The 12947-nt window shown below is 44.7% G+C and overlaps 1 protein-coding gene across 1 annotated transcript; it reads right to left on the bottom strand.

The window, feature by feature from the left end:
• Positions 1-384: 384 nt before the first annotated feature.
• Positions 385-11578, bottom strand: RASD2 (RASD family member 2). Its single transcript, XM_068665042.1, has 4 exons — positions 11059-11578; positions 8488-8961; positions 4289-4568; positions 385-2717 (listed from the first exon to the last, which is right to left on the bottom strand). The coding sequence occupies exons 3-4, from the start codon at positions 4557-4559 to the stop codon at positions 2188-2190; spliced, it is 801 nt and encodes a 266-aa protein (XP_068521143.1). The 5' UTR covers positions 4560-4568; positions 8488-8961; positions 11059-11578; the 3' UTR covers positions 385-2187.
• Positions 11579-12947: the final 1369 nt, after the last annotated feature.

Here is a 12947-nt window from a genome sequence, read left to right as displayed (position 1 = left end):
CACCAGGGATGAGCATGCCAGCTCCATGCATGAAAAAGAGTGTGCTCTAGTGCTGCACTGGGAAGACTGCTTTTGCCTCAGGATATATCTGTATACAGATGTTGATGGTGAGAATGAGAGAGAGAAAGAAAGGAAGAAAGGAAGAAAAGATATAAAGTAGATAAGAAAAAGAAAAGAGATATAGATGCAGATCTGTTCCAGACAAACCGTTGTCATTCCACTGGTGGTCGAGGTGGAGGATGTAAAAGGCTCCTCCAGAACTTACTGGAGATCTCGTCAGGGCTCTCAACCCACACCTCACTTGCTCAGCTGCACCTGCACAAGACAAAAAATAGGGCTTCCCTCGTTCTTGGTGAAAGTAAAAATGGACTGGGACACAGCTAATAAATAAAACAGGTTTAATCATAAACGTTGTACATATTTATAGATGCGGGGGAGACATGGTCAGAAAGTTGCTGCCCTGGCACTGGGGATAAAAGAACAGTGCATTTTACCACTTGATGTACAGTACCAGTGAAGGGTGGGGCTGATAAATGAATATGGGATTTTGAATCCCAGAGGCTAATTTTCACAGACAACCATCATTCCTGGTTTCCTGTCAAATTACAGCATGAACTAGCTCACAGCTCTGACCAGGGCACAGCAAGGCAGAAACAGCCAAGAACAGAATTTATGGGGGAAGGAACGACAAGGTACCTGAAGGCGATTCTGAGGTATACAAACCATGCATACTCTGCTGTTGTGTATACTCTTGGGGCCGTGTTTGCCCACAGTTATGCATGCACACCTCTTGTTCCAGTCAGCGAGAGTGGCAGGCTTACATCTAAGGAATACACATGGCTATGAGGGCATACAGAAGCACAACAAACAACAAAGCCAGCAGCAGGACAGGGAGAGAGCTGAAGACATGGAAGCTTGGACTGATCTGAGGAAGGGAAGAAGTGAATGATGGCCCCAGATTTGTCCAGTTCAGCCCTGTTTGGACAGCCAGCACAAAGCTTCATTTCTGGAGGACTTCTGCAGTGCAAAGGTTTCCATCAAAGCAACCTTTATCAGACAGCAGGGAAAAACAATGAACAAAATGATTAGAGGTATGTTAAGAGAAGAAATGTGATGGAGCTGGTCCAAGATCAAGAGCCTACAACCATTCAGTTCTTAATTCTGGAGGAAAACCAAGTCCTGCCTCTGAAGTGGTATAAGCCAACATATGGATCTGGTCACTCTTGGCTGATACAGGCAGAGGGAGGGAGCCATTGCACTGGTGGCCAGCAGGCAAAGAGTGCCATCTGTACTACGATACTCAGAGTCAGTGTGGCTGCCTTGAGAAACTATCACACCAGGCTTTCAAAGCAGTCAAATGTATTGGCTTTTTGCAGAACAATTTCACTTTCAATCAATGTACAGATTACATAGCTTTACAGATGGGAAACAACTTTCACTTCTAAAAAGTAGACACTGTTTTGATATCAAGCACACTTGCCATCTGATTTTGCCAAGAACCCACCCCCAGACAATAAAAAAGCAAATCCCAAATAAAATCTATGATACAAAAACAACATTCATGTCAATGTCAAATGGTAGCTGTCCCAGCAAACGTCAAATCAAGACCCTCTTAATGCAGGTCCCCTCAGAAGCAAGGTAGAGTCAAGTGTCCATACATAGAGTCCACTCCCAATCTGGGAAACCTCAGTAAGACTGTTGTCCTTTGAAATGCAAGTCCCGTTTTTAAAAGGAGTGCTCCTCACATGCATGCACACAGACACACACACACACACACACACACACACACACACACACAGATGTAACCTCCTTTCTCTTAGCATGTGCTGCACACTGGGTAACTGCTAATGCCTTCCATGAATTTTGGACCTACTTCCTTTGCAAAGATGAGGATGACATTTCTTTACTTTTCAAGTCTCTGTTCTTTAGACAAAAAGGGGAATGCGGATGAGCTACATCACAAAGATGGAGAAATGCACTCTCGGACATATGTTTTTTTTCCCCAGTTGTTTACAAGGACGATGTTATTTACATTCGTGACTCAGCAGAATCCACAGGAAGAGTTGTCCTTGTTCTGTGTTGGGTGTTCTCCATGAGCCCAGCGAGCCCATCCTGTGCTTCCACAGACCATTTTCTTTAAGGCACTGCATGCGGATGATGACTTCTGCCAGAAGGGGCGAACCCTCTTCACTGGATAGTGCATTTCTCCCTCTCCCTTGACTGGCCTTCCCTGAGAACTTTTGATTTGATGTACTTCAGGTCACTGTTGACACTTGGCCGGCGAGCAAAGGGAGAGATCATACCGTAGGCATCCATGTCCTTGACTCGTCGCATCCGGAAGGACTTCTGTTGGAAGGTGTCACCATACTGGATGGAGATTTTCCTGTGCAGGGCAGGGCTCATCTCATGAGGTAGCTTGGCCATGCTGAAGAGAACGTAGAACATCTCATCCACGTTGGTGTTCTTCTTGGCTGAAACTTCAAAGTAAGCACAGTTTTCATCGCTGGAGACCAGGTTCTCGCCTTCATCCGAGCGCACTTTGCGGTAGATTTCACTGTGGTCATTTTTGTTGCCACAGATCACCATGGGGAGGTCAGCTGATTCCTTAGTCTTGTTCTTCAGGCAGGATTTCACCTCAAGGATCTGTTTCTGGAGTCTCTTGACCTCATCAAAGGATTCCCTGTTGTCCAAGCTGAATACCAGGATGAAAACATCCCCTGCAATTGAAAAATGAAAATGTAAATATTTGTTCATCATAACCTGTGTTGGAGGAGAAGATTTTTAAAAAGCAGTAGGTTTATTTGCCATCTTCTCCCTGTATTTTTTTTTCTTGTGCAGTCCTTTTCAATCTGTTCACTCTGCCGTACTTTAGTTCCAGTTCTTCTAACCCAAATCCCCACTCCTTTCTGTAGTGCTATGGAAAAGGCTTATGGCTTTGATGTTACTTCAGCCATATCTGATTATGTGCTCCTTGGTTCCACTGGACTTGCAGGTTATTGCCCATTTGTACTCTCTTTTGTAAACAAGTTTCTGTCCAGCTCTGCTGCATTGCTTTCCTTTTTCTTTCTTTCATCTATATGTGTAAAACACATCCTTTTCTGACACCAGGAAGAGTGGAGAACTAGTAACCACTCAACCTTGGCCTTTTGATTATACAATACAGGAAGCAACACCTGAAGAGAAGATTTATAGCTACTCAGTCCCAAACGACTGAGAGAGGAATGAGAGGTTTCCCAGTGTTCACTATTCTGCTGCCATTTCATTTGCACAAGAGAAATAGACCACGGGAAAAAAAAAAAAAAAAAAAAGAAATATATAAATGACACAGATCCCCTGGCATTTCCTTTTGACATTTCCTGACTTAAAATTCCTTTTGCAAAATATAAAATAACACAAATCATTGCCTGTTGCATGACAGTCATGTCAAAAGTGCTAAGAGAGATTTGAGGGACAAAAGCTCACATCTGCATCCCTGAAACTGGCCCTAGGACCTCAGCAAATGCAAATACTAGCCTGGTCTGATGTAAACATTTCACTGGCTAGCTAGAAGGCGATACAGCAGATCCAGAAAGTAGGTTTGTTGTGAGCTGTGGCTGAATATTTCTCCACTGTCACTTTCATAGGTTAAGAACACATCTTAGCTCACAAATGGAACTGCTTGACAATGAGGATGTACAAAGTGAGTCCACCATTTTCTTTATTTAACTCATTTGATTAACCATAGACTTAGAAGAAAGGGTAAGAACAATTTTTTTACTGGAATATCAAATCAAGAAAATCAGGCTGGAACTTTTAGGGAAAAAAAAAAAGAAAAAAAAAAGAGCTTTTCTTGGTTTGAATTCCCTGCCTGTACATTTTACATTTGCTGTTCACCGCTTGTGTCTTATAATGACATGCTTATTTTGTCCCTTGCTGCTCTTTATTGCCCACGAGGTTTTATTCAACCATTCATTTGTGACTGCAGTAAGAAAATATGTTGTAGGAGGGGTAGGTAGCAGAGGAGAGAAATAAACTAGGGGGAAATCTTGATTTCAGACCTTCACCCAGTAGGCTTCTCCTCTGTGGCTAATGCACTCCCTATAGCGTAAGAAGCATGCCATCCAGGAAATATCTCTCCAGAGAAGTGCATCCTGCAATAAAACCCCACAGCCCATTTAGCTATCTCCCAAATGCATCTTATCCCCAAGAAACTGTCAAATCCAGGCTACAGTTTTCAAGCTACTGCCTGTCATGATGATCTTTCACCCACCGTTCCTTCTCTGCAAACTTTCCCCCACGACTTTCTCACCTGTCAGGATGGAAAGCCTCCTCATAGCAGGGAAAGGGTGATTCCCAGAGGTGTCCAGGATGTCCAGCTGGTACATATCTCCCCGGATGTTGTAGACCTTGCGGTGAAAATCCTCAATGGTGGGAGTGTACTGGTCCTCAAACCGGCCATTGAGAAAGCGTGAGACGATGGAGCTTTTCCCCACCCTGGAGGCTCCCAGCACTACCATGCGGTACGAGTTCTTGGCTGGCACATTTAGGGTGCAGTTTCCAGTGGACATGGTCTTCATCATTGCTTGGACCTGGAAGAGGGAATGGCAGAGTTGAAGGAAAGACCAGAAACTAGACAAAGGATGGTGAAACACAGCTCTGTGCCACAGGTTGGTCAGAGTGCTCCAGATGAGTCTGTGATGTAAAGCAGAATATCTGGTCCTGGCTAGCACATCAACAGCCTGAATAGAAATCTTCTCACTGGAAATGGCTCCCTTTCTTCAGTCTCATTTCCAGAGAGTGATTTTTATTTTTTTACTTTTAAAGTCATATCAAAATGAAGGCATTTATACCGCACATAGCATATTTCTGAACTGTAATTTGCTATTTCACTTAAACATTAAGGGCTAATTTTGTCAGCTGTACTTCAACTTGGACACCAGGTTCCTTCCCACCCCATATGCGTCACTTACACATTACCAGATTTTTCAGCAGAGCTTGGTTCTCTGTCAGATGCATAAACATAGAGATCAGAGGGCAGATTTCCCAATATACTGCACCCACTGAGGCTACCATCAGACTTCCCAATATACTGTATCCATTGCAGCTATCAGTTAGGATTTAGACCACTTCCTTTGGTTGCCTAAATAGGAGCATTTCACAGTATTCATTTTCTGAGATCAACCAAATTCAGAGAGAAACAGGAACCGTGCTTGACATCCATGGAAGCCAGACATCTCAGTAATTTTAAATGGCTGGTCCCATACAGCCTACAGTGCTGATGCAGGGAGTTTGTGCTACAAAATAGCTTCGAGTAGTGATAAATTCTAAGATCTGTGCCTTCGGTGACCTTTTAGAAACCAGAATTTATTCTAGCTAGTTGGACTGGTGGTGTGAGAACTCCCTACCAACAAGCTATCAGCACTGCAGTTATCACTACTTTGCAGCAGGATGGCCAGCAATGGACAGAGTTGAAGAAATGGAGAAAAGTTGCAGAAATGCAGCAATTTCGTGGGAGTTTTGCACAAACACAGCTGTTATGGGTATCACAGTCATCGAGGATGTAAGCACAGCCTGGGGAAAGGACGAAGGACAGCCATCTTAAATAACTATCTGACAGGATTTCCAACCCCTGACAAGTAAAATGAATCTCGAGACCTTGGCGATCCCATTTTGACATAGCACCCAGATGCAAGAAACTTGGATAGAAAAAAAAAAAGAGGGTTGCACAGACATTTTACATGTACCAGTTCAAAAACATTGTGCGCTGAAAGGAAAAATACAACCCCAATGTGGGGAAAGCTAGCCATTAAAGCAAAGAAAGCACATTTTGGACAGAGTTTATTTTGGTTACTAGGATCTTATTAAAGAATAATCAAGTTCCCACTGTGCCGTTTATTTAACTTAGGTGCTGTTTATTTAATATTACAATTTGAGTACTTTATGTACACTGAAAGATCATTTCTGAGTCCAGATCTGGATTCCTATCTTTCCCTTGAGTGAATTTTATCTCCCAAGCTTTTATGCAGCTGACACTTATCTCAGTCAAGAGCTTAAAATCTTTTACTTTGTTTAACATGCACTAAGCACCAAAGCAGAAGTGAAGATACGGCCACTGCTAAATAAAGAAGTCTCTGGAATTCGGATCCAGCATCATTACAAGCTCTGTGTTATAGCCCGAGGCAACAGCAAAACATGACTATTTATTATTATTGCTCTCATTTGCTGCACGCTAACAGCACACTCATCCCTATATAAAGCACGGAGGAAAACACAGCGCTTTCCTCAGAGCGTCTTAGGCTGAATTATATACAGAGGGCAAGGATGGACAATGTTAGAGGCAGACAGTAATGTCAGATTATCGCTTTGGATGGGCAGACACACACACACAGAGTTATGGTGCTGTTGGGATCGCTGTGGAACAAGTGACAGCAAGGAGCATGCTGTTTCGGACCAGACTTTTCTTTAGAACAGGACCCATCTCCAATATTGCAGGAACACCATGTTTCATCTCTGAAACAATGGTGCCACATACAGCGGCTCTGTCCTCCCCTACACAGTGGTCCAACACTGTCCTGCATCCATTAGCCAGACAAATGGCAACAGAACTGCTTTGGGACAATCCCTTTCACCCTCTCAGGCTATATTTAGCTGACAGAGAAAAGCAAGGAGATGGATTTTGTGGGAAAAACCACAAAGCTCTCTACAGCCCGGGTTCAGGACTTAGAAAGGAGTCAGCTCCTCGGACTGGGGTGAACTGGTGCGGCTGCAGGAGGGCAGGCAGGCTGTGGTGGGTCACACCTGCTAGGAGACATCGCGCCCAGCATCGTGGGGAAGCAGCAGGGCTGAGCGTGGTCTTGCCTTTTAGGCAAGTGCCTTCCACATCCAGACGTGCACACTGGGGGACCCGATCCTGTCTGAATCCCTCCTGTCTGATGGGTAACCACTGAGCTGCTGGCAGTGGGAGAAACTCCTGTCGTGCAGCAAGGGAGCGGGAACTGGGTCCCTGCGGCTACGCAGAGGGCTGGTTTGTCACTTTGAGGGCAAAACACACTTCTGTCCGCCTCCTGGAAATGAACACCACTGCCTTGGACCTCAGTTAATGCCACTGGACACCAAATGCCTTGGAGGAGGGATTGTCACCATGGCATCTCTGGCCCCTAAATCACACTGCCTCCCTCCTGCATCAAAGGCAAAACCCTAACTGCAGACTCACTCATTTCAGGACGCTCTGCCCCAAGGATGTGTATGTACCAAGGAGGAGGATGAGGTGTAAGAACACGCAGATTTGAATGATTAAATAGTCACTCTATGCTGTCCTCACTCTGCCTGTCAAGGTATTCAGTCAAGAGGACTCCTGTAATTTCCTGTCTGCCTTTTGTTTCACACGGAGTCGAAAGATGCTTTTCAGCACTTTGATTCTTGGAGTTTCTACTCATCTCAGCCCCTCTGCTGCAAATCTGACTCAGAGCACGCTGTTGAGCCGGGAGCTTATGTTTGTGTTTCGTGCTCTCTTCTTATCCCCCTGCTCCGCTTTCTGCCTGGTTCAGTGCAATCTTTCTTCTTTCCTCCTCAGGAAAGAAACTTCAGCCCTCACTCCCAGCACAGGCACTCATATATTGAAAAAGATTAAAGACACAAGCAAGGAAATAGAAAGGGACCACATGTTCATGTACTAAATAAAGCAAAATCAATCAGAAGAGAATGAAGAGACAAACAACCTCCAGCTGGCTTTAATCTACATCTTTTCCTTCCAGTTTATTAAATGCTTAAGCATAGATTAATTCCCAGTGGTACCTTTTGCTTTATGCACTGGCTTGACGGCAGAAACTTTGCATTAGTATTTTATAGTGGTACAGAGCACAGGGATTTCAAAACGTCATAGAAATGCAGGCAGCGTTATCTCCACTTAATAAAGGGAAAGGCTCATACGCCCATAGAGAGCTGAAACAGCTGTCCAATATCAGCATTAAACCCCATTTCTTGGACTCCCTGTATCTTCTTCTACCTGCTGACCACTGCTGCCTGTTTCGTGGGCACACATCAGAACAAATGACAAGGCACCTGCGTTTGCACGCTCTGAAGAGCGCTTGTCTGAATTCCAGCGAGGCGCTGACAGATTTGGTCCTGAGCACCTGGAGAGGGCTATCTGAGGAAGACAGTCTTCCTTCAGCTTGCCTACAGCTTTCCCACCTTTAGCTCTCCAGCCTCCCATCAGGGGATGCATGACACCTGGTTATCCTTCCTACAACTCCCCGTCCATGAACAGACTTCCCAAGTACCTCTTTTGCACTCTGTGGTCTTTAGCTCCAGTCTGTGTTTCTGTTTGCCATCCAAATATAATTCACTGCATCCAGCCAAAAAGAACACAGGCAGATGCAAGCTGTATCGTGCATAACAGACCTGCCACTTGTTAGTCACTGTTAGTACCCCCTCAGTTCTCATGCACACCAAAATCACTCCTGCGGGATGTTTCCTACTTTCATCCCAAACTCCGTGCTGCTTTCTTACCTCTCTTTCCGTTGAGGAGCAGTCCTGGGTCTTGGTGAAGTCCGGTGAAGTTGATAATTTTGATCAGAGGCGGCGGCTGCTGCTCTAAGAGGCTGCGGTTCTCTGGATCCCACGTCGCTTGCTCGGGGCTCAGTTCTTCACCAGTATTTCCTGGGAACTTAGCAGGAATGGGAGGGACCGCAGGGCTCCAGAGGACGTCCCCCCATGGATGGCAATGACTAGATCAGGCGACCGGCGAGGACTAAAGAAGTGTCTCTAAAGCAGTGGCAGCTTTTCCCCTTTCTGAGATGAGCTCTTCTCCTCCCAGCCTCAGTTGAGGAGGAGAGGCAGGGTTTCTCCCTCTCCCACCGGCTCTTCTGGCCAGGTGTGCTTCGCAGGCTCTGCTGGGGGCAGGAGGTCTCTGGAGAGACACTTGATCATGCAGGGGTGTGGGGCATCCACCTGGCTCACCCTGCCGTGATGCCACCTCTGACCCTATGGGGAAAATGAATGAGGGCAGGGAAGTTGTCTATGGCAAGCCTACGTTTCCCCAGGTCTTGCCTGGCACAACCCCTCTCCCCCCCCAGGAGCTTCTTTTCTTCTGACCTGAGATCGGTTTTTACAACGTTCTCTTTCCAGGACAGAAGGGGCTTTTCTTTACGTTTGCCAATTAAAGTCTTCCCTCTTCCCTCCCTGCCTGTCTCTCCCTGGCTCTCGCAACTACTGGCAAATTGCAGATTTTCCTTCTGTAGGACTCACAGATAATTGGCTCAACTCCTCCCTTGAAGTCAGTGTCAGACACAGGGGAAGGAGGGGTGCTGAGGGGGTGGGATTTTGTGCCTATTGAAAAAATCTTTCTTTTCTTTTTTTTTTTTTTTTTTCCTTCTTTCAGCAGAAAGTTCGCATGCATTCCAGACTGCACATTCCCCTTCTTCCCACCAGAGACCTGTACGTATGCATGTGTGGGGAGAGAGTCAGCGTACGTGTACGAGAGGCACAGACTTCAGTTACTTTGCAAGCTGTAAATTCATAAGCTGTTTCTAAAGGCTGCTTCTATACTTCAGAGCCGATATTTTCTGCTAGGCAGAAGTGGACTGACTCATTTCCCAAGTAGGGGCTTTCTGTCCAGCATTCCTGTAATTATTTTGCCGTGTGGAATACAGTCCCCTGTTCCCTCAACCTTGATGACGTTGTGTTGGGATTGCTGGTGGGTTTGATTAAGAAATAGGGATAATGTGCAACTGCTGCTCTTTCATTAATATTTAAATAAGCTGTGGCTAATAAAAATGCAAAAAAAAGAAAAAAAAAAAAGGTCAAGCACACTGAAAGTGTGGGGGGCTGAGGCAGACAAACAAGAGAAACAAAGAAAAGATAGGTTGAATTCAGGCAGTTTGCTCTACCCTCAGTGAAAAATGGTGTTTGCAATTTATTTGATCATTCACTGACTCTAATTTTTCTCCTTTTCTGAGCTTAAGTAAAAATTTAGATTTACAAGTCTATTTCAAAAGATTTCAGAAAGATTTGAAATGAAGTAGTTTTGCATTGCCCACTTAAAACTTCTAATCAGAAAAAAAAAAAAAAGAAAAGAAAAGAAAAGAAAAGAAAAGAAAAGAAAAGAAAAGAAAAGAAAAGAAAACGAAAACCACACTAAGATTTGAGATATTTTGACAATAAAAAACAAAAACAAAAAAAAAAGAAATACAGAAGGGATACATGATCTCCCAAATCTGAATATAATTTCAAGTCTCTCAAAATTCTCTCTTGCTTTTTCTTTAAGCAAATTTGTTCTTTGAAGAGAAATAAATCTCCAACTACACTGTCTATTTTTTTCTTAAGACCCCCCACCACAAGAATTCCTGTAGTTTTGGAGGAATTCTTTAGATTCTTTGCTTTTTGGAAGCAGAAGCTCCTGGATTCCTCCTCATATAGACAGCTTTAAATTTGGGAAGGAAGAGCACAGCTTGGCATAGCGTGGCTGAAATATTGCTGGCTTCTTCCAAGAGGCAGTGAACTGGCAACGGGGCATGACCTGAACTCAGCTCTTCTTAGACCACAGCACCAGGACTCTTTAGTCAGCTCCTGAGTCTTTTCTCTTTGGCACAAAGTAGAGGAGCATTTTTATGGCTCAGGCATTTTTTTGAAGTAAAATATGATGCTTTTCATCCCTAAGTCATTTGTTCACATCAAACCTGGACCAAAACCTGTCATCTTTGGTGGCTGGTCAACAGTTTGTGTAGCTCAGATCCAAATGAAATGATCAGCGTGCTGGTATCTTTGCCATGGGAGGAATTGCTGCTGGCAAAATTAACACAGAAGTCAAATCCTGTAGTGTTACAGAAAATACTCTTTCATCCCTATAGCTTACACAAATGTAAGAGTTCTCTGCCAAAAAGAAAGAAGAGTAGTCATCCTAGAGACCATCTCATCAGCCTGGAATCTCAGCCTACTCAAGCTCTTTTGTAAACCAAATGCAAAACTCTTGCCTAGCTGGCTTCACCAAGCCCATACGCCCACTCAGCTGTCTTCTTCAGCATTTAAACTAGCCAGTTGATTTCCTCAAATTATATCAAAAAAGAATGGGAACATTCTTACCTTGGCACCTTGGCTTTATTTGATCTCTCAGCAATCGGCTAGTGACATAATAAATTACTTTTGAAGTAAGCCTTTGAAAGATAATTGCTTACTATGAGCCTTCAGAGGCTCGAGATGTTGCTGTAGCTTTGTTGTTGGGTACTTTTTTTTCTTCCTGCTGTGCTCAGGAACTGACAAAAGGCCAGGACTTCCTTTGGGGCTCAAAAATCCACGCTTTTCCCATGACTTCCTGAGGGTCCCTGGTGGAGAAGTCAGGCTAATTCTCTGTACCTGCCCCCACTGGGGAAGCAGGGATGGCAGCAGCTCATTGCTTCTAGGGTAGTAAAGGGAACAAATGAATCAGTGTCAAAGCCATTGCCAAAACAAGAGAAAAAGTTCCCAATCTCAGCGGTTTTTCTCCGGTTAGTCAGGGACCATCAGCCTTTCTTAGGGCTTGCAGATATTTACCAATTTAAAAGTCAGGCACACAATGAATTATGCTCTGGAGGCATTTCTCCCTCCTACACCTCCAGTACATAAAGAAAGCCTAGATGAGTTTTTTTATGCGGCTAATGCCATCTCAGAGAGTTGCAGGCTGTGGCTGTGGAGAACCACCACGACTCCCAGGGGCTGCGCCTGCCTGGCTGGGTGGCACTGGGCATGGCTGTGGTGTGGTCCTCCCATCTGGGTGATGAGCAAGAGAAGCAGACAGTGCAGCAGATGAGTTATGTCAACTGGATATCATGGAATAACTCAAAGCAAATGGCCTTGGTGCAGCGACAGCTCCCTCCCCTCTGAGAAGTGAGCTCCTGGGGGCACACACGCTGACCCACCCCAGCACCAGGACCTGGGGCAGCGTGGGCTCCTGGGGCTGAGATGGCACCATCTGGAGTCATTTACAACTTCTGCAGCTCCAGGTGCTGGCCGCAGCTGGCGGTGGAGGCTGCTGTGATGGGCTGATGCAGCAGGACCAATCTGTTTCTCTCCACCTTAAGGAAAATGACAGAAGTGACAAGCACATGCCGTTTGGCTCTGGTCAGAATTAGTTCAAGACAAAAGATGTTCTCCGGCTTTTGTCTCCTCTTCAAAAGCAAACGCAACAGAGATTAAATATTTAAACCAGCTTTTCTCTCTCTTTTCCCATTCATTTTCACGCTGCTCATTATTCAGTAATGCAGGCTCATTTTTCCACCCCCTCACCTTCCCTCCCTCCCTCCCACATTCATTTCTCCTGCGTGGTGCCCCTCCCTTCAAAAGATGCTGGAAAGTTAGTGTTCAGGAGCCTGTAAGCTGCAGGTACCAAGTCATATTCTGAACAGCACGTAGATGGGCAGACACAAATACTCCTGCCCCTGCATTACCTGTACCCCCTGGGCATTTAAACTCAGCAAAGTGCTCTCCGGGGGAATTATGGGGACAAGGAAAATAAGTAATGATCATCAGTTGTGAGTGAGAGCAGTAACACTTAGGAGAATACAGCTGGAGGAGGCACACATTTGAGAAAATGGTGGTCTGGCTAGTATTATTGTTCCCTTCACAGCATTTGTGTTTGACTCTGTAATTTCTCAGCATCCCAGGGTGCAAAATGGGTTAATAATATTTACTGAGATCCCTGCAAAATGGAAAAGCATTGCTTAGCTGGTGACATCCAAGTCACCTCTTATTTGCTGCATTCGCTATGAATCATTTTTTTAATTACATTTTAATGAAATATTTTTCAGAAAAGACTTCTGGGCTCCCTTCTTTCCTTTTGCCACTAAGGACCCAGCACGTCCAGAGTTGCTCACCAGACATGCACACACCCTTTCAATTTCATTCTGCCATTGAAACTTTTTAACACTTTCCCCATCTTTAAGAAACTAAAAAAAATATTTTTAAAGCTTTAAAAAAGCAAGATTAAAGCTGGAAAC

The sequence above is a fragment of the Anas acuta genome, chromosome 1 (genome assembly GCF_963932015.1).
Source record: "Anas acuta chromosome 1, bAnaAcu1.1, whole genome shotgun sequence".
In the NCBI taxonomy this organism is placed as follows: Eukaryota; Metazoa; Chordata; class Aves; order Anseriformes; family Anatidae; genus Anas; species Anas acuta.
The sequence above is the reverse complement of the archived record's forward strand: the minus strand, read 5'-3'. Positions and strand labels throughout refer to the sequence as shown.